Source organism: Pteropus medius, unplaced genomic scaffold, assembly GCF_902729225.1.
Source record: "Pteropus medius unplaced genomic scaffold, Ma_sr-lr_union100, whole genome shotgun sequence".
Classification (NCBI taxonomy): Eukaryota; Metazoa; Chordata; class Mammalia; order Chiroptera; family Pteropodidae; genus Pteropus; species Pteropus medius.
Genome location: NW_024346062.1, coordinates 2,300,473 through 2,324,267, shown reverse-complemented (window position 1 = coordinate 2,324,267; position 23,795 = coordinate 2,300,473). Strand labels below are relative to the sequence as shown.

Below are 23,795 nucleotides of genomic sequence, written 5' to 3'. Positions count from 1 at the left end.
GTTAATTTGTTCGCAGAAAATGAGGATTTAAATATATACATTTGCCTCTCAATGGTAATAAACATGCCCGATCAACAGGAATTAGAGAAACTACTGTTTTTTTTCCCTCTCTCATCCACCCTATTCCTGCGTTGTATTGCCTGAGAGAGCTGATGCCATTACATTTATTTAATTTCTGATTTTTATCATTTTTTTCCTATATGAAAAGTGATATGCTCATTGCAGAAAAAAATCACAAGCTTAAAGAAATCTAAGTTTGAGGTATAGAGAAGAGGGAAGAGTCTCTTAGAATCCATCCTGCCACTCGGGCATGCTTGCCATGAACCTGTGACTCTCAGACTCTGAGGGCTGCCTGCAAGGGCCTGGCTCGCTGGGAAGGAAGGAGGAGGTAAGCAGCTGGAAATGGCTGACTTATCTATCAGTGCCTAGAATCGCCATGGACTCTGGAACCTGAGATTTGGGAGTGGATGGCAGAAACAAGCCTTTCTCCTCACCAAGGGCCCACGACACCCCCGTCTGGCATGAGGCTTACATCAGGCCATGACTGCTGTGTTCTCTTTCCAGCCTCCTCCTCCCCAGATCAGCTCCAGGGCTGAGAAATGCACAGGAAGAGTGACCATCCACTGGGCTATTCCCGAATCTGGGTGAAAGTGGATACAGAGAATGGTGCCATCCACCCCCTCCTACTCACCTCTGGAAGACAGGAGGTTTCTCTCTGAGGGTTTACAGCAACCTACCACTTTTCCACTGTGACCCACCCCCTGGGGTATTAGGCTAGATTTTGAAACTGGACAGTTAGAAATGACAGCAGTATGCTAACAAATTACACAAACGAGTAGCTAATGCTACTCACTTCTCAGGCCTTCCACAGAGGATGCTTGGGAGCTGAGGCTCTACCACTAAGCTGCCCAAGGGAACAGTGCTGACCCATGGCCAATAAGGAGAGAAGAGGCAGCTGACAGTTAGATGAACTTCTGACTGCTGCCCACATACCCAGCTGACTCTCTTACTATTACATACCGTGTTTATCCTGATCAAAATGTTTTAATTTTTGGTTACTTTTACCCTGAAGTAAGTAGAAACCAGAGAGAGATGCTGTTTAAAATGGAAGAGGAAAAATGATAAAGCAAGTAACAACTTACCACGCACGTCACATCCCCCTGCCTCTCTTCTATGCACTGTGCGTTCACACTGCAAGGATTCAGTTCTGGATTTCTGCAGTTTCTTTCAGTTTTGCATCCTCTTGTCTGATCACCAGTGTACCCGGGTTTACAAGGCCCACAGCGATAAGATCCCTGCAAGGAGCAAAGACAAGACAGGAGTCAAGGACTCAGGACTGTGAGCAAAGCTACTGCGACTGTATTTACTTTTATACGTACTCGATGATGCTAGGATTAAGTGAGACCCATGCCTGCCTCTGCTTAGGAGTATGTCTTATAAGATCTTGTGAATACTGGGGAAGACACCACAAGATTGGAAGTTGCAACAGGCCATGTAGGCATGAATGGAAGACCTGAAGGCAGAAGGTTAGATGGTGAACCATTCTTTTCACTTGCCAGCTCCACTGAGGAGAGCAAAATGGGGAAGAGCTGAAAGTTCCCATCAAGTCCTTACTCTGGGGACAAGGGAGATGGTTTGATTAAAATGCAAGTTAGAATTTTTTAAAACGATTCCTTTGGCTTTTTCATAATTGAGTGACAAAAGAACAGGCTTCAGAGAACTGTGAGTGGCCTTGCATTGAGAACTCTTCATGAGGTAGGCCGCTATGGAAGAAACCTGCCAAATGAGCGGTCGGCCCCATTGCAATATTAACTTCCAAATTGAAACATGGCTTTTTTTTTTTTTAAACCATCCTACACTGAGATAAAATTATGAAAGATATTATGAAAGAGACCCGCATAAGATACACAACTCAATGATTTTGGTCACTAATAACCCTGAATCGCCAAATTCAAAGGCTGCTTTTTGATCTTTCTTGATCTGTCAGCCTCATTGGACTACTCCATCTGGCCAGTTCTCTCCTTTTTGTAGCTTCTGTTCTCTTTTCTTTGCCTATTTCTTTATTTTTTAGGTTTTCTGGAGTTCTGCTTTCTAGAATCTCACTGTGTACTTTTCTTCTCCCTGGATGGCTTTAGTTATTACCTTTATGTCAATGTCTCCCAATTCTCTTTGTGTAGACCGGCTGTGTCCTGGTAAAAAGCTAAGAAGGAATAAATCCCCGTGTATTCCTAGGCAGTACAGCATGTGGATAAGAACACAGGCTCTTCTGCAGCCAGACTTGGAGTCTTATGACATGTGTGGCCTCAGCCTAATTATGTAACCTTTCTGTGCCTCAGTTTCTTCAACTGTAAAATGAGGATGATAAATGTGCCTATTGACAGGGTTTTGAGGGTTAAAATAAGGGACCTGATACTTATTAAAGTGCTTTTACATACAAGGAAACTAGGAACCTAGAGATTAAATAACTTTCCCAGTGTCATATAGTACGTTAGAAGCAGTCATACAAGGAATCAGCAGTTCTTTTGTTGACATTCTTCACCTATGGTCTTGGAAACAGTTGACAGAAACCTTCAGAAAATAAAACCCATATCTGAATATTTAAATTTTAGATCCCTTAAGTACAAAGCATTTTCATTGAACACAAATGACTTTTGAAAAGTTTATGGAAATAATGAATATCGTTTGGGGATTGTGTCATCGCCAATAAAATTCATATTCTGGAATATTGAACTAGTAATATAAACTAAGAAGCTCTTCATACTTTTAAAATACAACAATATTTTAGTCAATAAATATTTATCTAAAAGGCCAACATTGCAACACTGATAGAAGATTAAAAAAATAAGTTTGGCAGTTATAAAATTATTTTTATATAAAAAATTACTTATAAAGTTACTCATATTAAAAACTGTTTTTCAGCACAAACTTTTATTCTCATTTGTCAATCAAATAAATTATGCCCATGTGTTCTGTGTGTGTTTTGGGGTTATGATTTATAAACGTACACTTGGTTTAATGACATCTGCTTTGATAACATCGGCCATAAAAAATACTCACCAAGGTGTTAACGCAGATAGAATTGAGAACACAGGCTCCATTTCGACACTCATCAATATCAGTGCAGATCTAGTGCAGAAAGGTTTAAAGAGATAGTGTAAGTAGAAATGCAAATAAATTTGGCTTTGTTTTGACATTGTCATATGAAGACACGGAATTTCAGGTGGAATGGTAATCAGGGCATCATGTTAGCCATTTCCCTGTGCTTGTACCAGTTTGTGCTTAATTTCAAGTGATAGTTTCTTACTTGCTATTTAAAGACAATGGGTAGGATTCATCTGTTCCACAACCTTTTTTAGTCAAGAAGGTTCTTCTTTAATCTGCTTTGGACTCAATGTACTACTTCTATCTGAGAATTCCTATCTTTCTGTAATTCTGGAAAATTCTCAGCTTCCCTCGTCTCCTATTCTTTCTACTCTTTCTTTGGAACTACAATTAAACATATATTAGACTTTCTCCTTAATCTCTTCTTTTGACTCTTAACCTCTCATTCATATTTTCCCTCTATTTTTCTGTTCTGCATTCTGGATGATTTCCTTTCCAATATATAAATTCCGTTAGCTGTCTTGCCCATCAATTGACTTTCTAACGTCAATGATTATATTTTTCATTGAATAAATTTTACTTGGTTATTTTTCAAACTTGCCTCCCCCAATTGCTCTATTCTTTAATTATGGTATCTACTCCTTCCCTTTTCTCTTTGTTTTTGACCTTATTTTATGTTTCCTTTTGGGGATTGTGTCATATAAATTGCCATTTTTGTTTATAAGCATGTCCTTAGTGCCCCTGCCTTTGCCTCTGGCCCTGAGTTTAGAGTCTCTTCCCAAAATGATATGGTTTTGACGTTAGTCAGGGCCCTGGAGATTTTATTGCTCTGGAGCTGGTTCTTAGGTTAATTTTTGGCTTGTGTTTCTGCATTATATGTGTAACACAGATTTTGAGCCCACAACTGTATGTGATATAAGCTTGGAGCTTTGATTTGTTTAGGCAATTTTCATTTTTGTTAACCCTATCTCAAATAGACATTAAGCTTTTTTATTGATTTTGGGGGCTAGTAAAGTTTTCTCATCTCCTTGCAATGGGTAAAGTAGCTCTTTGAGGCTCCTGGCATTATGCAAGGGAGTTAGATCTTTCTAAAGGTCCAAGACTACCCAACTTAGGTGCACCCCACCCTTAGGACCTAGCTCCCACCTCCCATGAGCTGCGGTGGCATCAGCTTCCACCCGAAGCTCTGGTTCTGAGTTCCTTCTTTGTTTCCAGAACCTACACATTTCATTTTATTTCTTTTGATATAGATGATGTATTAAAATCTGTTAAATTTTATCAAGGTGACTCCCTTCTGCTTCAGTTCAGTCTGCCATATTCCTGGAAATCCACTGGGAAGTGCTCCTTAAAAGCTTACATAAAGCACCTTCTATTTTATTTTGTCTGTTTTCCTTGATTTAGTCTTAGAGATTTTGTTTTTAGAGGAGAGGGAAAAAACATTTTGGGTCATCATCATTCTAATGGCTTTTTGTCATTCCTATCTGTCTAGCTTGCCTTCTTTTTCTAGTTTAAAAAATGATGCCCTCTAGAATCCTTTGATAGGCAGCTAGAAAATAATGAACTCTGCCCTTGTTTAAAACTAATAATTTCCCTAAGGTAGTAAAATATATTTATAGACTAACCATTTTTAAGGGCTGAAAACATCAAAAAGAATTTCACAGTCAGTCAGTTAAATAATGACCAGGATATAGTAGAACGTTTGGAAATAAATGGAGACTGTCACAAAGTGCTCAAGAGCTTTATGGCAATTTATAGCTTATATAAGAAGAAGGGGGGTTTCCTCTGGGGATCATTTCTACTCTTGAAATCCTCTCATCTCTAAAACAGCTTCTGATCAGCACAATGACTATAAAAATGACCTAATTTTTCAAACTTTTGTTTCTTTGATTCTCAAGTTATTCTTCAGGACAAAATGTTCAACGGCTACCAACAAAATAAGCCTGAAATCATGCCACATATGCAATATTACCTCATTCACTGTTTTTCTAGTGATAGTCTATTGTCCCAATTTAATAGCTTCTTCCGTACTAAACTTTACCAACATATATACTCAGAAATGAGATGAAAAATTTCCTGATTTGCTCACTGGCTCCATAACATTCCACATAATATTAGCTGCTCAAGGAGGGAAAGGGTTATAATGATGAGGTTGGAACCAACCAAAGTTTTTCTTTTGGTAATTAAGGTAACGAATGAATAGAAAGACCATAACTTCAACCCACCTGCTTGTTTGACTTGGCAAAACTGACCCCAACACCCTGCACTATGGGCCCCGTGAAACCCACTGGGCAGGCATCACATCTGAAGCCAGGAGCCAAGTTCACGCAGCGCACGCCCGGGTAGCAGGGGTGGTATTTGCACTGGAGAAAAAAAAAATTTAGTCTTTAGTCATGTGGAGTAAACACTCTCGAACTTCCAATTTATCTGCACATGCTTGTTTATTCATTTACCTGTTCAGTTTTTGGTGGTCAACAATGCTAAAAGGAAATAAAGGCTTCCAATTTCATAGTTACCGTAGGAAACCCCGACCCACACAATCTGGGGTTGCTTTGCTATATTACAGAATAATGACACAGCCACCTGAAAAGGGTCCTAAATGTTCATCATTCTATCTCCCAGTATAAATTCTTTGATAATCTAATTTAGAATGTAGAAATTTCTATAAAAGGATGGTGCTCCTGGACCACTTGTCTGCTGGCTGTTGAGTCCTGCTGGCATTTTTGAACCAACTAAAGAAAAAACCTTGAGAAGACAAAGCAAGGCCAGTAAGCGGTGATCCATCAGGGTCTGTGCCTGCCTTTGCACCCTATCAAGTCCATGGCAGTTCCGAGGCTCTTGGAGTCTAGCAGATTGGTTCTGATTTTTTTTTTTTTTACCACTACGATTAACATAAAAAACACGACCACTTCCTGCCCTTTCAAAAGGACAGGATAAAATGCACAGATAAAAACCAGATGCAGTTCTGTGAAATGTTTCTGCAATTGAGGGATTACTAGAGGCATCTTAATTGCTTACTACCTGGGGAGGTAATCAGTGGAGTGCTACCACAAACCTGCAGGAGCTGCATGCTTGCCTGTAAATGCGTGCGTCGTCGCGTCGTCTGCGTCGTGTGTGTGTGTGTGTGTGTGTGTGTGTGTGTGTGTGTCTGTCTGTCTTTGCATGTACTTTGCCTCCTCCATTTCTCCTTCTGGCCTTCCTCTGGCCGGGAGGGAAGGGAAAGTCACATTCTGATGGCAGCCTCGCTACCTACTGTGGACAGTACTTTGGGACTGGACAAGTGACTGGACAAGTGGTCTTGAAACAGTCTTGAAACAGTCTACTTCAGGGGCTTTGGTGGCCAGCCAACCAGTCTCTATTGGCCATATGTGTCTTTCTGGAGCCATCCCTGGGCACTTTTGGTTACAAATTATGGGACCTTCTCAACAGATCTTGTTGGTTTGAGATTCCCTTCTGCTCTATTTTAGGAAGCCCGAAGAAATCAGTCGCAACTTCTGGAATATATCTGTACACAGATCTAACCCCTCCCACATTTATGAAAGTGTGGATAATCAAAATTATAACAGACTGCTTAAGATAAATAATCAATGTTAGAGTATAAAGCTGAAATCTCAGCATTGTAGCAACATGGACGAGCAGAAGAGCTGAAAACACAGTGGCAATATCATGAATATGGCTACAACTGTGTGTCATGCCTCCTTCCTCCTGCTGCTCATGGTGTTTCATGGTCTCTAAGGGCTCATGAGGAAGTAGTTTTTAAGTAGCCTAAAGGACAACCCAGGTCATTTCTCGGTCATCAGCACGGCTTTTTTTCCCATAAGCTAGAGGGTGTGCACGATACCTGGGGAGCCTCTACCCTGTCGGGCTGAACTTTTACCTCATCAACATCAGAACAGGTGATCCCATTTCCTGTGTAGCCCTCAGGGCAGGGCCCACACTGAAAGCCATCTCTGGTGTTGGTACATCGGACTCCACGGAAACACGGGTTGGAGTCACACTGGCGCACTGGGGGTGCCGGGGGTGCCGGGGGTGCCGGGCGTGTCAGAGGCACCAGTGTGTTTGGGGTTGGAGACTGAAAACTGAGAGGACCTAGAGGAAAAACAATACCTCATAGACTTTTTCGCCACCAGGAAGACATACCTGATACAAAATGAAATTTATTTTTTCAATGAACTTCTCTTCCCTCTATCTCTGTGCCAACCCACCAGAAACTGCAGCCACCATTGCCTTACCCCAGGCCCTTCTTCAGTCTGCTCGTCCACCTCAGAATGAGTCAATTACTAGAAAAGCACTTACCACAAGCCTGGCATTCGGCTACCGTGTTTCGCAAAAATGTTGTTTCCTTAACCTTTAGAAATAGGAAAAGAAAAAAAAAAGATTGAAAAGGAGTACCTGATACATAATCCAGGAATAAAAGAACCCATGTGCAGCAAGCTATGAAACACTACTTAAAGCAGATCTAAAGTAACCCTTGATGGTTCCCGCTCTGCTTGGAGCCATGATATGTTTATCACATGCTTGTCCCTCATTTCCGGAGTCTTTCTAGCAGAGTCCCAGGGTGGTGGGCTGCTTTGGGCCACCTGAGGTCTGGCAGCAGGTCCGCCCCGCTGACTTCACAGGCTTGCCACTCCACTAGCTCGCAGTCTCTGATAAGACTGGGGCTTTTCTGATGGTATGTCCTGGTTGTTACCTGCTGTCTCAGAAGATCCTTCACCTCTCCCAGTAGCTGGTTTAGTTGTGTCATTTGCCCCAAGAATTGCCGATTAAAGTCTCCTGCAGCAACAGCAAAAGATAAGGAGCATTCATCCAGTGACAGCCATTTCTATGGTAACTCAAAAACAAATGATTTCCCAGAGAATAATTACGACAAAAACCTAGGGTATAGGAATCTAACTTGGTATAATTCATTTAATTCACCTAAAAAGTGATAATGATAATGATGCCACTGGCTAGTTCAAATTCATATGACTTATAAAAATAGAAAAGAGTAATGAAAATATTCCTTGCCCTGGACTTTGGCACAACAGACTGATTTCAGTTGACACATTTTATAAGACCACTCTGCTGACAGCCCACCTTTCCACGATGGGACCCAGCCCATCAGGGGCGTGAGGATTTGTCTGTATTGATCAAAGTTTGCAAACTGCCCAGAGCCCACACCTGTGCTTGTGGTGGCCAGTGGCTCACTCTGCTGCAGGAAGCAGTCTTGCAGGCTGGCCACCTGTAACAGCGAACCTCTCATCACCAGCTTCAGCTCTTCCAAGAAGTCCTGGAAGAAATCAGATTCATACCACACAGTGCTGATGCCATTCAAAAGCTATGTGCTTGCATATTCACACAGCTTTCGTAACAGAGTTGCCTTGTATACTTAGACTCTGACATCTTACATAATTTTGTGGGTTTGCATTTTTCCTAAAGCTTGCCAGCCCTACCCTTTTTACTGAAGCAAATATAGAAGCAGCCACTAGCTGAGGAAAATGCTGGCATCGAACTTGGCCTGAGAGTTCATGAAGATGGCTCTGAGAAGAAGAAATACTTTCACTTCATAGTAAAAAAGTTATTTTGTGGCAGGAATCTCTTAAGAATTGTAGGGAATTTGGTTATGTAGTTTAGACTGTAATAAATATACATCTCAATTTTAAACTATTGTTTTTAGGAGGTCTAGGTTTTAGCAAAGTCTCTGATTTTCTTGGCTTATGAGAATGATAAACAGTATATTTTATGATTATTAGGCAGTTGACATCATATTTTCACTTTACTTGTTGATACCAATCATTGTTAGTCACAAAGTCAATTTCCTCACCCCTTTATTTTGTGACTTTTACTCATACCTATTATGATAGAGAAAAAATTTGTTATCTGCCAATGCAAAGTCATTATCCTTATTTTAGAAATAAATATGCTAAGAATTTTCAGAGGAATTCTACTTTTTAATTTAGCTAAGTTAAGATGCATGCAACATGTGCTATGTAACAGATAGTGTGTTGGACAGTGAACTATAAGCTTTTGGGAGGCAAGACCATGACTGTTTTGCCCACCGCATTGTCCTTAATGCCTAGAATGTGCCTATTTATTGACGAATTAAGTGAATGAGTAGGTGACTATAAAGACAAAGAGTACTGTAGCACCTGCTGATAGTCTAAGGAGCAAGGACTTTTGAGAAAATTCCAATCAGCATAGTTTCTGATGACCTGGTAGTGGCTGACTTCTGGCGTTTAGAAATTGACTTATTTGGTGGTGCACACTAATTTCTGGTTAGTGATACAATTTCTGCTGTCATTCTGATTGTTTTGACTACTCTGGGGATTTGGAAATAAACTTTAGCATATCTCTCTACTAATTTATCTTTTTTCCCCTCTATATCAATTTACACTAAATATATATATACGTATATGTCTATCTCTGCATAAACAAAATAAAAAACCTTGAATTTTAGTTTTCTCGGAATTTCCACCTAAAAATGCTTCCTATTTTCCAAGCACCAAATTCTAGTATTAGGTTTATAGGCTTTTTCATATTATCTAAAACTTTTCAGCATTCCTAGTTATAATGGAAATTATTGCTTACAGCCTGCCTCTTTGTACAAAGTGCTTGGAGCAGCTTATAACTAAAGCATATATGATAAAAATGGAAAATGAAGATTGAGAACTGAAAGACTACAATATTATAGGCCATAACAGACGAACATAGTTACTGATTTTGGTACTGACTTCCACATCAGATAAAATTCAGAACTATGACTAGTTACAGATATAATTAAAGGAAAAGACAAAGAATATGGTTCTTTACAGGAAATACAGCATTTGCTAACATATGATTCTAAAAGAAATATATGTGGCAATTTCTATAGCAGGTGTAATGATATAATGAAAAATACACTATCAATGCAGCATAAAACAGAAGAAAGAGGAGCTGAGATATTTAAGGGCACATGGAACTAAGTTAGCAATAAGGTTTTTTTGTTAGGGTTGTTCTGATAAGACTTAGTGAAAAATGTTATTCCAATTGCTTGGCAGTTTCCAATCATTTATTTTAATTTTCATTAAAAATAATGAATTATAACTAGAAAAATAGATCATCTTATCATTCTAAGATAGTTAATTTTTTTTTTTTTTTGCCATTTCTTTTCAATTTTATAATTGTATCCCAAAGTCTCCATTGATCATCTAAAGCAGAAGCTCTCAATTTTGGCTTCACTTCAGAATCAGTATTTTAAAAAATACTGATGCCTAGGAACGATTACCTCAGTTTGTCTTGAGGATGGACCCTCTATCCAATTTTATTTTTAATTTTAAGTTCAGCAGGTGGTTCCACTATGCAGCCAGAATCAAACCCACTCATGACCTCAGCATACTCCTCTAAGTTCCCTGAGCCTCGGCAGCCCGTCTTTCCACTTTGGAGAATGGATTGTGGGTTTCTACCTGTGCCCTCCTCTGGAAAGTCCTCAATTCAATGGACTCAGGACTTTGGGAGAGGCCAGAAAAAGCTCTAGGGAGATTGTGAACAGAATCCACTTGGGTGCAGTCCACATAGAGCTCTACAGAGCCAGACCCTCGCTGTAAATTGCTCAGTCTCAGGAGGACCCTGTGCCGCTTGCCGTCAGCCAGATGCAGGTTGTTGAAAACCACCAAATGGATCTTCCCATCATTCTTCAAGTAACGGAGGATGGCTGGAAACAAGCATAGACAAATAATGAGATAAGGGAGACAGGGTGGTTCTATGCTGAACAGCCTGTAGGTCACGAGGTTGGGTCACTGGAAAGAATGCAAGCAAGTTGGAATCATCAATATTCATCATCTCATGTGCCAGGCATTGTTCTCAGCACTGGAAACCCACTCCGTTGCTGAGAATGTATATGTTCATGGAGAGACAGACAATAAGTAGCAAATCTGAAAATGAATGATATAATTTCAGATAATGATAAGTACAATGAGCAAACAGAACCTATGAAAAGTCAACTAAAATTCAAGCAAGCTCTTGAGGGCATGAATTCATTAATTCAACAAACCTTTACTGAGCACTAGCATGGAGCTGGGTGCTGCCCTCAGTTGCTTTAAACACTTAATTTCTACTCATTGCATCCCTGCAAAACTGGAATACCTATGGATGCACAAAGTGAAGCTTAGATAAATGAAGGAACATCCTCAAGGACGTAGTAAGTGGCAGGACTAGAATCTGAAACTGAGTGTGGTTTATCCCATGACTAAAAGAATGCTAGGCATGGATAGGCCTTTGTAAGCATATGGTGAATTGAATGTAATCTGTCATATTGCCCCTCAGCAACCCATCCTCAAATTGAACAATGCTCAGTTAGAAAATCAAAGGTATCCATAGTTGCAAAAGAAAGACTAGGAAAGAGAGCCACTACCTTATTTATTTATTTTAATACAGGTAGCTATCCATTCACATATCCTAAGCTCACTAAATCAAAATTCATGAAAATTTTAAAACTCTGGTTTTCTGCCTTGCTTTTTACTGTATTATTGTTCTGAATGTATTGAAAGCCCTGAGCTAAATCTGCTCCTGGATGCGGAACCTTTGTGAGTGAACCTCATTGAGTGAAGTTTGCTATAAAGACTAAAGCGATTTGCTTCCAAGGGCTTAGTGAGTCTACAAAGAATATGTCCAGTTCTATCCACAGGTATCACTGCCAAACCCAAGTTCATCACCAGAAACAATCCTAGGAACAAGGTTGAAGGCTGAGTGCAATTGTTGCTGGATAACTGATGAAGCAAACACAAAATTGCAGCTCCAAAGATCTGAGTTAGCTACGCTGGGGTGGGGTAGTCTTAAATTGGTAGCACTTTTCTGGAGAGCAATTTAGTGATGTGCATCGAAACTTTAAACATGTACAGATATTATGGCCCAGCAACGCCACTTCTAGGAAGTGAACTCATAAAAAAAAAAAAAGAAAAAAGAAAATCCAAAACGTGTGATAAGAACATTCATTTCAGAAATATTATAACAAATATTTGGTATAACATGTGCATCTAAAAAGAGATGGAGGGCTGGCTACTTAAATCATGCTATAATCATAAAATGGAATACTATGTAATTGTTGTATATTAAAAACACAAAAAGAGAGTGACGTCAGCATCATGTGAAAACCTCTTGGTGTCTTCCCTTAAAGTTATACCGAGTTGGATACAGAGGATTCAGCAAAGGATTCTCTGAACATATGAATGTGTCTGAGAGACCCAAACATTGAAATGTCTGAAAGTGGGTGTATTAGAGCAAGCTAGGGAGGCAGGATGAGGAAAGTCAGAGACAAGAGCTGCAGATGCAGTCTAGTACCTGCTGTGGCCCCAGTAGCAATGGAGAATCAGGTTGCCAACCCCACTCAGCAGAACAGAGTCTGGTACACACTGAGGTTGAGCCCAGGAACAGGGGTGGAGAAGTGGTACAAATGCTGGTGGCTGCTGTTGAGCAGCCGCCATCACCAGAGGGAAAAAAAACAAAGCTGCAGACACATGCATCTGTGCCCACCTCACCCTCCCGTAGCCTATCCAACTCCAGCAGACCCAGCAGCAGAGGAGTCAGTTTGTAAGGGGCAGAAGCAGCATTCCAGACAGAGTGGCCTGTACTCATTGCAGCAAAACTCAGTGGAAAAAACAAAGCTGCAGATGCTTGAACCTGCCTCTCACTGACTGCCCCTCTTCCATCTACCACAGTGGAACTCAACAGAGGCAGCTGGGATATCTCAGATAGTGAAGTATGGCTATCTGCAGGTGGCTTCTGGTTTCAGGTAAGCAGTGCAGGGAACTCACAGGCTTAGAACCCCAATGCCTGATACACTCCACAATGGGAATGGTGCCCTAAGACTGAGGCAACTCTGTCAGAGAGGGGATGCCCACCTCCTTGGGGAATATGGGACATTTTCCACAGCCAAGAAACACATCCCCATAGAGATCCTGGAAGTCCCAGTAGTGCAGTTAAGAGGAAACAAAAATTGCACTTCAGCACCACCTCCTGGAAAACAGAAGAAAGAGTGCTACTTATCAACCCACTAAACAGTTAAAGGTGAGTACCAAAAAAAAAAAAGATTTCAATCCCTCAAATGCCTAGGTAGAGGAATAAGCCATTAAGTACCATGAACAACCATTCTCAAGACAGATAAAAGAAAATTCTAATCTATAAAGCAGTGGTTCCCAACCTTTTTGACACCAGGGATTGGTGCTCCTGTGAGAATCTAATGCCTGATGATCTGAGGTGGAGCTGAGGTGGTGATGCTAGTGCTGGGGAGCCGCTGCAAATACAGATGAAGCTTCGTTTGCTCACCCACCACTCACCTCCTGCTGTGTGGCCTGGTTCCTCACAGGCCATGGACCGGTACTGGTCTGCGGCCCAGGGGTTGGGGACCCCTGTTATAGAGGAAACTCCATTAGATTATCATTAAATTTTTCTGCAGAAACCCTACAAGCTAGAAGAGAGTAGAATCAAATATTTAAAGTATTGAAAGAGAGAAATCACCAGCCAAGAACAATATATCCAGCAAAGTTATCCTTTAGATATGAAGGATACATAAAGGCTTTCCAGACCAAAAAAAGCTGAAGAAATTTACCACCACAAGACCTGCATTACAAGAAATGTTGAAAGGACCCATTCTACCTGAAACAGAAAGACAAAAGGATATAAAAGTGTAAGCTGACGGACAGACAGACAGAAGCAGGAAATTGTAACTCTTATTCAGAATAGGGTATTAAACACTTAAACATAAAAGTTAAAGAGAATAAAAGCATTAAAAAAACTACAGCTTCTGCAATTTGGAAATGAACACATAGCATACAAAGGGATAGTTTGTGACAACAAAAACAAAAAAGGTTGGGGAGAATGACTGAATTTGCACAAGTTAATGGAGATAAGATAAAATCAGAAGAAAAAGGACTATTATACATATGAACTTTTTTTTTTTTTTGCACAATCCTAATGCTAACCACAAAACAAAAATCTAGAACTAAGACGGGTAACATAAAAAGAGGAAATGGAGAAAAAGAATGCCACCAAACTAAAATAGCAAACAGAAACACAAAGGAAAAAACAATGAAGATGCACAGCAATCAGAAAACAAAAGATAAAATGGCTATAGGAAGTTCCTGTATATAAATAATCATCCTCAATGTAAATAGACTGAGCCCACCAGTTAAAAGAAACATAGTAGTGAGATGGATTAGAATACTGTATGTTGCCTTCAGGAGACACATCTCAACTACAAAGACAAACAGACTCAAAGTGAAGGGGCAGAAAATGATACTCCATGCAAATGGCATCCAGAGAAAAGCAGGTGTAGCCGTACTTACATCAGACAAAATAGATTTCAAGATAAAATAGTAATGAGAGACAAAGATGAACATTTTATAATGATAAGGGGGATAATATATCAAGAAGACACAATACTGCTCAATATATATGCATCTACCTTGAGACCACCAAAATATATAAATCAATTACTTATAGAACTAAAGGGGGAAACTGACAAAAACAAAATTATAGTAGGGGATCTAAATACTCCATCGAGAGCAATGAACAGATCTTCCAAATAGAAAAGTAATAAGGAAATATTGGCCTTAAATGAAACATGAGGTCAAATGGACATAATAAGTATATACAGAGCTTTTTATCCCAAAACAACAGATTATACATTCTAGTGCACATGGAACATTCTCAAGGATAGGCCATATACCAAGGCAAAAAACTAGTCTCAATAATTTAAGAAGAGTGAAATCATACCAAGCATATTCTCTGACTACAATGGTATGGAACTGGAAATTAACTTCAAAAAGAAGATGGAGATTAAACAACATGCTACTGAACAACTACTAGATCAAAGAAGAAACAAAAGAAGAGGTCAAAAGACACACAGAGACAAATGAGAATGGCAATACGATATATTAAAATTTGGGGGATGCAGCCAAAGTTGTACTAAGAAGGAAGTTTATAGTCGTACATCAAGAAACAAACAAACCAAAAACCCCTCAAATAAACAATCTAACATTTCACTTTAAAGGACTAGATAAAGAATAACAAATGAAGCCAAAAGTCAGTAGAAGGAAATAAAAATTAGAGCAGAATTAAACAAAATAGAAAACAAGACAATAGACAGCAATTAATGCAAAGAGTTGGTTCTTTGAAATGATAAATAAAATTGACAAACCTCTCACTGAGGGAAAAAGACAAAAGATTCAAATAAAATCAGCAATGAAAGAGAAGTTACGATCTACAGCCATACCACCCTGAACATGCCTGATCTCATCTGAAAGAGAAATTACAAAGGACACCACAGAAATATAAGGATTATGCAAGAATACTATGAGGCTACATGCCACAAAATGATACCCTAGAAGACATGGACAAATTCTTAGAAATATATAATCCTCCTAGACTGAACTATGAAAATTCGAAAAACCTAAACACAGGAACAGTAATAAAATTGAAAAAGTTATCAAAAACCTTCCAAAAATCAAAAGTCCAGGACCAGATAACCTCACTAGCAAATTCTATCAAACATTCAAAGATTTAATACCTATTCTTCTCAAACTCTTCCAAAAAAATTGAAAGGGAATATTGCCTAACTCATTTTGAGGCCAACATTACCCTGACAGAAAAATCAGGCAAGGACAACACAATAAAAGAAAATTATAGGCCAATATCTGATGAACATAAATGCAAAAATCCTAAACAAAATACTAGCAAATCAAATACAACAATAAATTTAAAAGATTATACATCACAATTGAGTGGAGTTCATTCCAGGGATGCAAGGATGGTTCAATGTATACAAATCAATTTATGTGATACATATTAAAATAAAAGATAAAAATCATTACCCTATCGCTAGATGCAGCAAAAACATTTGATAAGATACATCATCCACTTAAGATTAAAGAACTTAATAAAATGGGTATAAAAGTACCTAACCATAATTAAGGCCATAAAAACAGACTGTCAGCTAACATCATACTCAATGGTGAAAAAACTGAAAGCTTTTCCTCTTAAGATCAGGAACTCTCACCACTGTTATTCAAAATAGTACTGGAAGTCCTAGCCAGAGCAATCAGGCAGGAGGAAGAAATTAAAGGCATCTAAATCAAGAATGAAGAAGTAAAAAACTGTCACTTTTTGCAGATGTTTCAATGCATAGAAAATCTTAAAGACTTCACCAAAAGACTATTAGAGACGTGAACAAATATAGTAAAGTTTTAAGATATAAAATCAATGTATAAAAATCCACTGCATTCCCATATACTAACAATGAACTATCAGAAAAAGAAATGGAAAAAAAAACCCATTTTGCAACTGTAACAAAGAGGATAAAACACCGAGGAATAAACTTAACAAAGGAAGTGAAGGACCTATACACCAACAACTACAAGACACTGTTGAAAGAAAGTGAAGACGACACAAAGAAATGGAAAGATATTCTGTGTTCATGGACTGGAAAAATCAATAAAGTTAAAATGGCTATATTACCTAAAGCAATATACAAATTTACTGCATGCAATCCCTATCAAAATTCCCATATTTTTCAAATAAATAGAACAAAAAATGATCAAATTTGTAATGAACCACAAAAGACCCTGAATGAGCAAAGCAATCCTGAGAAACAGAACAAAGCTGCAGGTATCGCACTCCCTGACTTCAAATTATACTACAAAGCTACAATAATTGAAACAGCATGGTATTGGCAGTAAAACAGACACAGAGAACAATGGAACAGAACTGAGAGCCAGGAAATAAACCCACATGTATGTGAGAAACTAATTTTCAACAAAGACGCCAATAACATACAATGGAGAAAGGAAAGCCTCTTGAATAAATAGTGCTGGGAAAATTGAACAGAGAGGTTTTTGTGAACGTGACCCCAAAGGCAAGGGAAATAAAAGCAAAAATAAATGAATGAGACTACATCAAACTAAAAAGTTTCTGTATAGCAAAAGAAACCATTAACAAAACAAAAAGGTAATGAAGTGAATGGGAGAAGATATTTGCAAACAATACCTCCAATAAGGAATTAATATCCAAAATATATAAAGAACTCATACAACTCAACAACAACAACAATAACAAATTAAAAAACGGGCAGTGGACTTGGACACTTTTTCCAAGAAGATATATAAATGGGTAACAGATATATGAAAAGATGCTCAAATTCGCTAGCTATAAGGGAAATGCAAATCAAAACTACAATGAGACACCATTGATAAAATGACTGTTATCAATAAGACAAGAAATAATGAGTGTTGGAGAGGATGTGGAGAAAAGGGAACCCTTGTACACTGCTTGTGGGAATGTAAACAGGTATAGCCGCTATGGAAAACAGTATGGAGGTTCCCCAAAAAATTAAGAATAGAGCTACCATATGACTCAGCAATCTCTCTTCTGGGTATCTATCCACTCCTCAAATTTGGAAATATTTATTTGTAAAGTTATATGTACCTTGTGTTCATTGTAGCATTACTCACAGTAGCCAAGACACTGAAACAATCTAAGCATTCTCCAATGGATGACTGGATAAAGAAGTTGTGGTACATACAATGGAATGCTACTTGGCTATAAAAAAGGATGAACTATTGCCATTTGTGACAACATAGATAAATCTTGAGGGTATCATGCTAAATGAAATAAGTCATATAAAACCCACATGATTTTATACATTTGTGATATAAAACAGAAACAAATGAACAAACCAAACAAACTCATAGAGTTACCAGAGGGGGAGTTGGGTGGGAAGAGTATGAAGAGGGTAAAGGGGATCAAATATATGATGAGGAGACTAGGCTTTGGGTGGTGAGCACTCATGCAATATACAGGTGGTGTAGTACAGAACTCTATGTTTGAAACCTATATAACATTATTAACCAAAGTTTCTCCAATAAATTAAGTTAAAAAACACAGAAAGACGTTACCAGTATTTTGTTGAGTGAACAAAGGTTATGAGTCAGTATAGTTACATTTAGAAAATGTGTATGTATATATATGTATATGCATATATATAAAAATTAGAAGGAGATATGTCAACATTTATATAGTCATTGCTGTGGGCTTGGATGATTTTTTTTCTTGCTCATCTTCATTATCTAAGTTTTCTATGAGAAACATGCATTATTTGTACAATACAAAAAAATAAAGAAGAAATGAATTGCACATGTATACCCAGAATGTGCTGCTGTCAATCTGTATGATTTGCAACAAGTAATTCAGACCATCTTTCCTCAGGTACCTTTTCTTCAGAGTATAAATGCCAACCTGGTGCTGCCCCACACAGTACCCATCCAGAAATACCTGTTTATGTTGCAGTATTGCAAAGCAAATAATCACTACTGTGAAACTTAAAGGCATTCTCCACATAAGACTTTCTAGGCTGATGTTCCCACCCCTTCTAAACTGACTTGAATTGCTTTTTCATTTGACCGTGGCTGGAGAGGACCTGGTGGCCTCAGGTTCTGTGATGTATGGAGACGCCAGGAGGAGTCAGATAGGTGATCTCTTCCACTTATGTAGTCACCACCACTTGCTTACAAGAGAAAAGAACTGAGGCATGTACAATACCCAAAAGAGGGAGAAATTGAACCCAAATGTGCACTAATTTAATGTTTAAACTTCTATTGCTTTACTTTTTTGAACAGTTTTACAAATACCTAAAGTTTTTACAGGCCAATAAAAATACCACTTGGACCACCAAACTTCAATTAGATCATACACACATATACTCAATATCTCCTTATTCTCGTTACAGCCACAACCTCTATTCCTCACATAAACAGTTTAAGAGGATGCTTATTGTGGCTTAAAATGAATACTACTGGTTTTGTTCCCAAACTGAGATTTCTGTGTAGTTCAAAGGAAACATATTTTCGTGGGCATCTTGCCTGCTTTTAACAGGTCTTCCAGAGCATGTGGGCCAAGATTTAGTTTCATAACTGAATGGCTAAGTTCAATTTTATAAATGGTACATAGTGGAGTACTTTACACATAACAGGTACACATTAAATGTTGTGAATGTGAACTTATAATGAATAATTAAATGATTGCACTTTAAGCTTTTCACACACAAAATATAAAGTTTAGAGTAGCAATTTAACATTTGTTGCAGGTAGCAAACCCCACCATTATGTTCACGCTGCCATTTTAAGGGTACTTCTGTCTTGCTTTGTGTTGCAATGAACACTGAAATGAGAAATTCCTTATGCTCCTAAATCTTGTGACAATAGTAAGAAAAAAAAGAAAATGAATTGTGGAAAGTGCCATCTTCACAATGTCTGTTAGCAGAAATATTAAGTGCTTTGACAGTTACCGTTTTTCATACTTGATCTAATAATTCTTGTTTCTCTTTTGGCTTCCATTTTTCATTTTTTTTTTAATTGGAAATTCCTTACTTCAGTGCTTCTATACTTATTTTATCTTCAGAGCAGAAAGACTACCCTAGAGGGCAGAGAGGCTCCCGCTCAGAAAACTCGACATTTTCACATCGTCATACGGAGTCCAGAAATAGCCGAAAGCTGTGTTCCCGGAGCCTGCAGCCCGCTGGGTGACCTTCTCCAGGGGCAGCACCATCAAAGCAGGGAGGACATGGCTCTTTCCTCTGTCCGTCCTCCCCTTCCCAGTGCTCACCTCGACTCATCCTAGCCCAGCAGATACATGTAGCAGAGGGAACAAAATAGAGGGCAAAATACTACAGGGCGAGGAAGACAATGGTTTCCCCTCCGGAGGAGTGAAAAGCTAGCAACCAAAAGTTAGAAAGAATGGTCTTCTTCTGGGTCCACCACAGCTCTGCCTGTCACCACCCCCAGAGCAACGCTCAGGAAAACAGTCACTGGGCACAACTTTGTTTCTTCAGCTGCGGCACATTCCGTTTTCTTGTTCCTTTTTCATTCACCACCAGCTTAAAGAAGTTTGCCTGGTGATTTCAGACTCTTTTTCTCACAGGGCTGGCACAAAGAATCCTGCAAATCTAATTAGAACTGAAGGCTGTAGATCTTCAAATGGGCATTTCTGTCTCTACTCTGTTCCATCTCTGGGTTTCTTGTCAGATTCTGATTCACCTTCCTACGTAAGGCCTCTTTCTGCAGTTTTCTGGACAGCTGGGGCTCCTTATAGGACTGTTCTGACCAAGATATTACCTTCTCAAAGTAACACTCCAGCAAGCAGATGAAAGTCTTCAATAATTCCCTAGTGGTTCCTAAATAATGTGTAAATTCCTTATCCCAGGGCTAATCCCAACCTTCCCACCACCTTCGTGACCCTCCACACTGGTGATGCTCAGCCAACCTAAACAACCTGTTCTCTATTTTCACCCTTCTCTAGCTTTCTCCAGCCTCTTTCATCATTTTCTTTCTGTGTGGAATGTTCTCTTCTCCATAGCTCTTCTTGTTCCTTCATTGCTATATATCTGAAGCCAAGATCCAGCTCAAATGTACCTAGAGTCTTCCTTCTTCCCCATGGGTGGAAGTTATGTCTCATTCATATTCCCATAACACTTCTCGGGACTTTTCTAGGACTCAGATTCCAGTCATGGCTCAGACACTTAATAGCTCTGTGACCCTGCACTTGTTAAATTTACTAAGTGTCCACTTTTTAAGCTTCTAAATAGAGTAAATAAAAGCTGCCCTTCACAATTCATTTCGTTTTCAGTGCTGGTCAAATAAGAAAATGCAAAACTATAAACTGCTCTACAAATGCAGGTATTAATATATCTATTTGAGTTTATTTCTTATCTTCTCTACTAGAACATAAACTCTTGGGACCAGGAATCTATTTCTTACTAATTTTCCCATACACCATAGCATCTGAGAGCACTAAATACAACTATCTATTGAATAAAAAATAAAGTATCATGCATCCACTCTGATTTTTTAAGCCACGATCTTTTAAAAAATATGTGTGTGGGGGGGCAGTTTCTATTGGTTTATTTGTATAAATCCTTTCCTTCTAAACTTAGCACTTTTGTGTACTTGACAGTCTGGGGCCTGATGTTATGGTTATAATTCATGCCTGGGTACCAGCCTACCACAGGAACCATGCAGCCCAGCCTGATGAAATACCATCTCAGTGACTGGCAGGAGATGAAAAAGCATACCCAAGCGATGAAGATTTGAAATATTGCTATCTTGGGAAAGAATTTCCAAAAGGTACTTTTTTGAAAAATAGACTTAGTAGTCAAAAATATTCTGATGCGTTGAATATCACAGCAATAAAGAAGAGTGCCCACTTTAAAGAACTGGAAATGATAATATTTTGTTTGCTTGGGCAAAGGAGTTTGGAGTGACCTGGCCTCCAGGCAGCAAGCTCGTGAAGGTAGACTGGGGCTTTCTGCTTTGCTTGGCAAATGGCTTTCCTCTTTGGCACTTTTAAATATATGATGAAAACCATTGGTGTCAACCTTTCCTCTTCTTTTAAAATAACTGTACATTTTAAAAAAACCTTCTTGCTGTTAACATCTCTTGTGATGGATATTCTTGTTTGCCTTTGCTTATTTATCTTTATGCCCTATACACTAGGTCTTTGTAACTTCAGTGCTTTGGCAATATATAAAAAGTAAATCATGAAATTGTTTTTTCTGAAAGTACTCTGGGTGACTCCAGGTGTGATAAAGTTTACAGAGTATACATACACACTGCAAAGAAACTGTCTATTGAAAGCAAGTACAGAAATTATATTAAATATCTGCAGAGGGCTTTATATTTTGAGAAATTATGAGACTCATCACTGTATACAACTATCTGGTAGATGACAAAGAGGTGAGTATGCAAAGAATCTCAAGGTCATGTTATAGAAGTTGCAAAGCAGTTTCTTAAGTGCCCATGGAATGTCTCCAGCCTTAGAAGAGCCATAGAATATTAGCATCATAAGTCATCCAGCTTAATATCTCGCTTCACAAATTCCTTCAATACAAATGCAGCCTCTACCAGCACATTTCCAGTAACAAGGAACTCATTACTTTGTGGAGAAAACCATTTCACTTTTGGATTGCTCTCCAAGATTTTCCTAATACAGAGCCAGTATTTGTTTCCTCTGACTTCCACCAGTGGGTCCTAATTTTACTCTTCGGAGCTGGAGACAGATGTAGCTTTATCCTCAATCCTAATGACAGTCTTCATGTATTTTAAGGCAACTTTTCTCTCTCATGTCTTCTGTCTGGCTCTTTTATTGCTCCAATTCCTTTAACTTTTTGACTTAAGGTGTACTAAAAAATGGGGACCAGAAAGGTGCTGTTTTGGTGACCCTCAAGGTAATCTCTGGACAGTGTCCCTGTGAAATGTGTCCAGGACTAGACACAACATTCTAGATGTGGCCTGGACAATTCAGAGTAGAGTGGGACTATTAGTTCCTTTACTGTGGCCATGCATATGTATTAACAAAGCCTATAATTTAAGGAGCTTTTTAAAAACCATTGCATCACTGTATCTGCCCATTGAGCAAACATTTTTTAGCAACTCTTATGTCAGGAACCAGTCAACACTGACTGGTTCTTAATGTTGTTGACTAGAACTCTTAGGTCTCCCACACCTTGTTCTTCTGCACTTTTCTAAATGATGGATTTACATTTATTCTTGTTTAATTTCATCTGACTGATGGTGACATATTATGTCAGCCTGGTAGGGCCCTATAAATCTTGATGATGGCATCCAATATGTTTCACTGTTCTTTCCAGCTTTGTGCCAGGTACAAACATGGCAAAACATTGTCTATGTCTTCACCTAAGTCACTGATAAGTTGAACAGTTCAATGTCCAAGACAGAGCCTTGTCAAAAAACACTAGCTACTTTGCTATAGGACAACTTGCCAACTCCTAACAGTACAGTATTATTGTTTGAGGCACCTCATTTTTTACCCTTCATTATTAGGTTCAGAATTCTAACTTTTTAAACTCTTACATCTCTCTCAAGTTGTAGCTCTCTTTAGCCCACAGGCTTCAGAACCACTACTCTGAACTATGTGACATTTTCTACCCTTAGGCCCAGGGGCTTGACTGGACTCTCCAATGATTACTGCAAGTTCTTGGGGGTTTCCCTTCATTTCCCCAGCATGAGGCTGTTCTTCTGCGGTGATCAAATTAAGACTAAAGAAGCAGTTCTTCTCATTCGCTTTTTCTGAAAGGTGAAGCTTCCATAAGGGCAAGGCAGGACAAGCTCACCAAATCATCTTTGGGAGATAGTTGCCTAAATAGTAGAGATATCTATCTACCTCTACACTTCCACTTCCATCTCTCTCTTTCCCCTCCATCTCTCCATCCCTTCCTCCTTCTCTCTCCCTCCCTTATATAAGAACCTGACATTTTTATTGAGTTTCAGTTTAAAAAATGTTATTATATTTTATATAATTACTTCTTGCAATCAACCTGTGAGGTGGCTATTATCTCATCCCCACTTTAGAGCTAGTAATCGAAGCTCAGAATGATTCAGAGGTGCAATCACAGTGACACAGTTGTAAAGATTTTTAACTGTGACTCAAATAGGATACTAACTGGAAAGTTGCCTCTATGCCAGATATGACAAAAGCATCAAGCATACCTTCTGTCCAGCCAGATTGTTTCTGTAGAATGCTTGTTTCTAACAAGATTATGCCACATTATACCACCTGTATTACTTACTAATAATCTGATAGATAATTTCTATCAGAAATACTACCTATATTTCTTTTATAGTCTCATCTGAATGGTCAACATTCACTCATTCAAAAATGAATCTGGGTCAGACCTA

General features: G+C 38.8%; 1 protein-coding gene across 1 annotated transcript in view; it reads right to left on the bottom strand.

The window, feature by feature from the left end:
- Positions 1–23,795, bottom strand: part of THBS4 (thrombospondin 4) — a 45,264-nt gene that overhangs the window by 12,520 nt on the left and 8,949 nt on the right. The window contains exons 3-10 of the mRNA XM_039874916.1: positions 10,521–10,768; positions 8,260–8,368; positions 7,790–7,872; positions 7,396–7,447; positions 6,977–7,188; positions 5,325–5,462; positions 3,058–3,126; positions 1,143–1,295 (exon numbers count right to left, since the gene is read on the bottom strand). Coding sequence (XP_039730850.1) covers positions 1,143–1,295; positions 3,058–3,126; positions 5,325–5,462; positions 6,977–7,188; positions 7,396–7,447; positions 7,790–7,872; positions 8,260–8,368; positions 10,521–10,768 — 1,064 coding nt within the window. The remainder of the gene's footprint in view (positions 1–1,142; positions 1,296–3,057; positions 3,127–5,324; positions 5,463–6,976; positions 7,189–7,395; positions 7,448–7,789; positions 7,873–8,259; positions 8,369–10,520; positions 10,769–23,795) is intronic.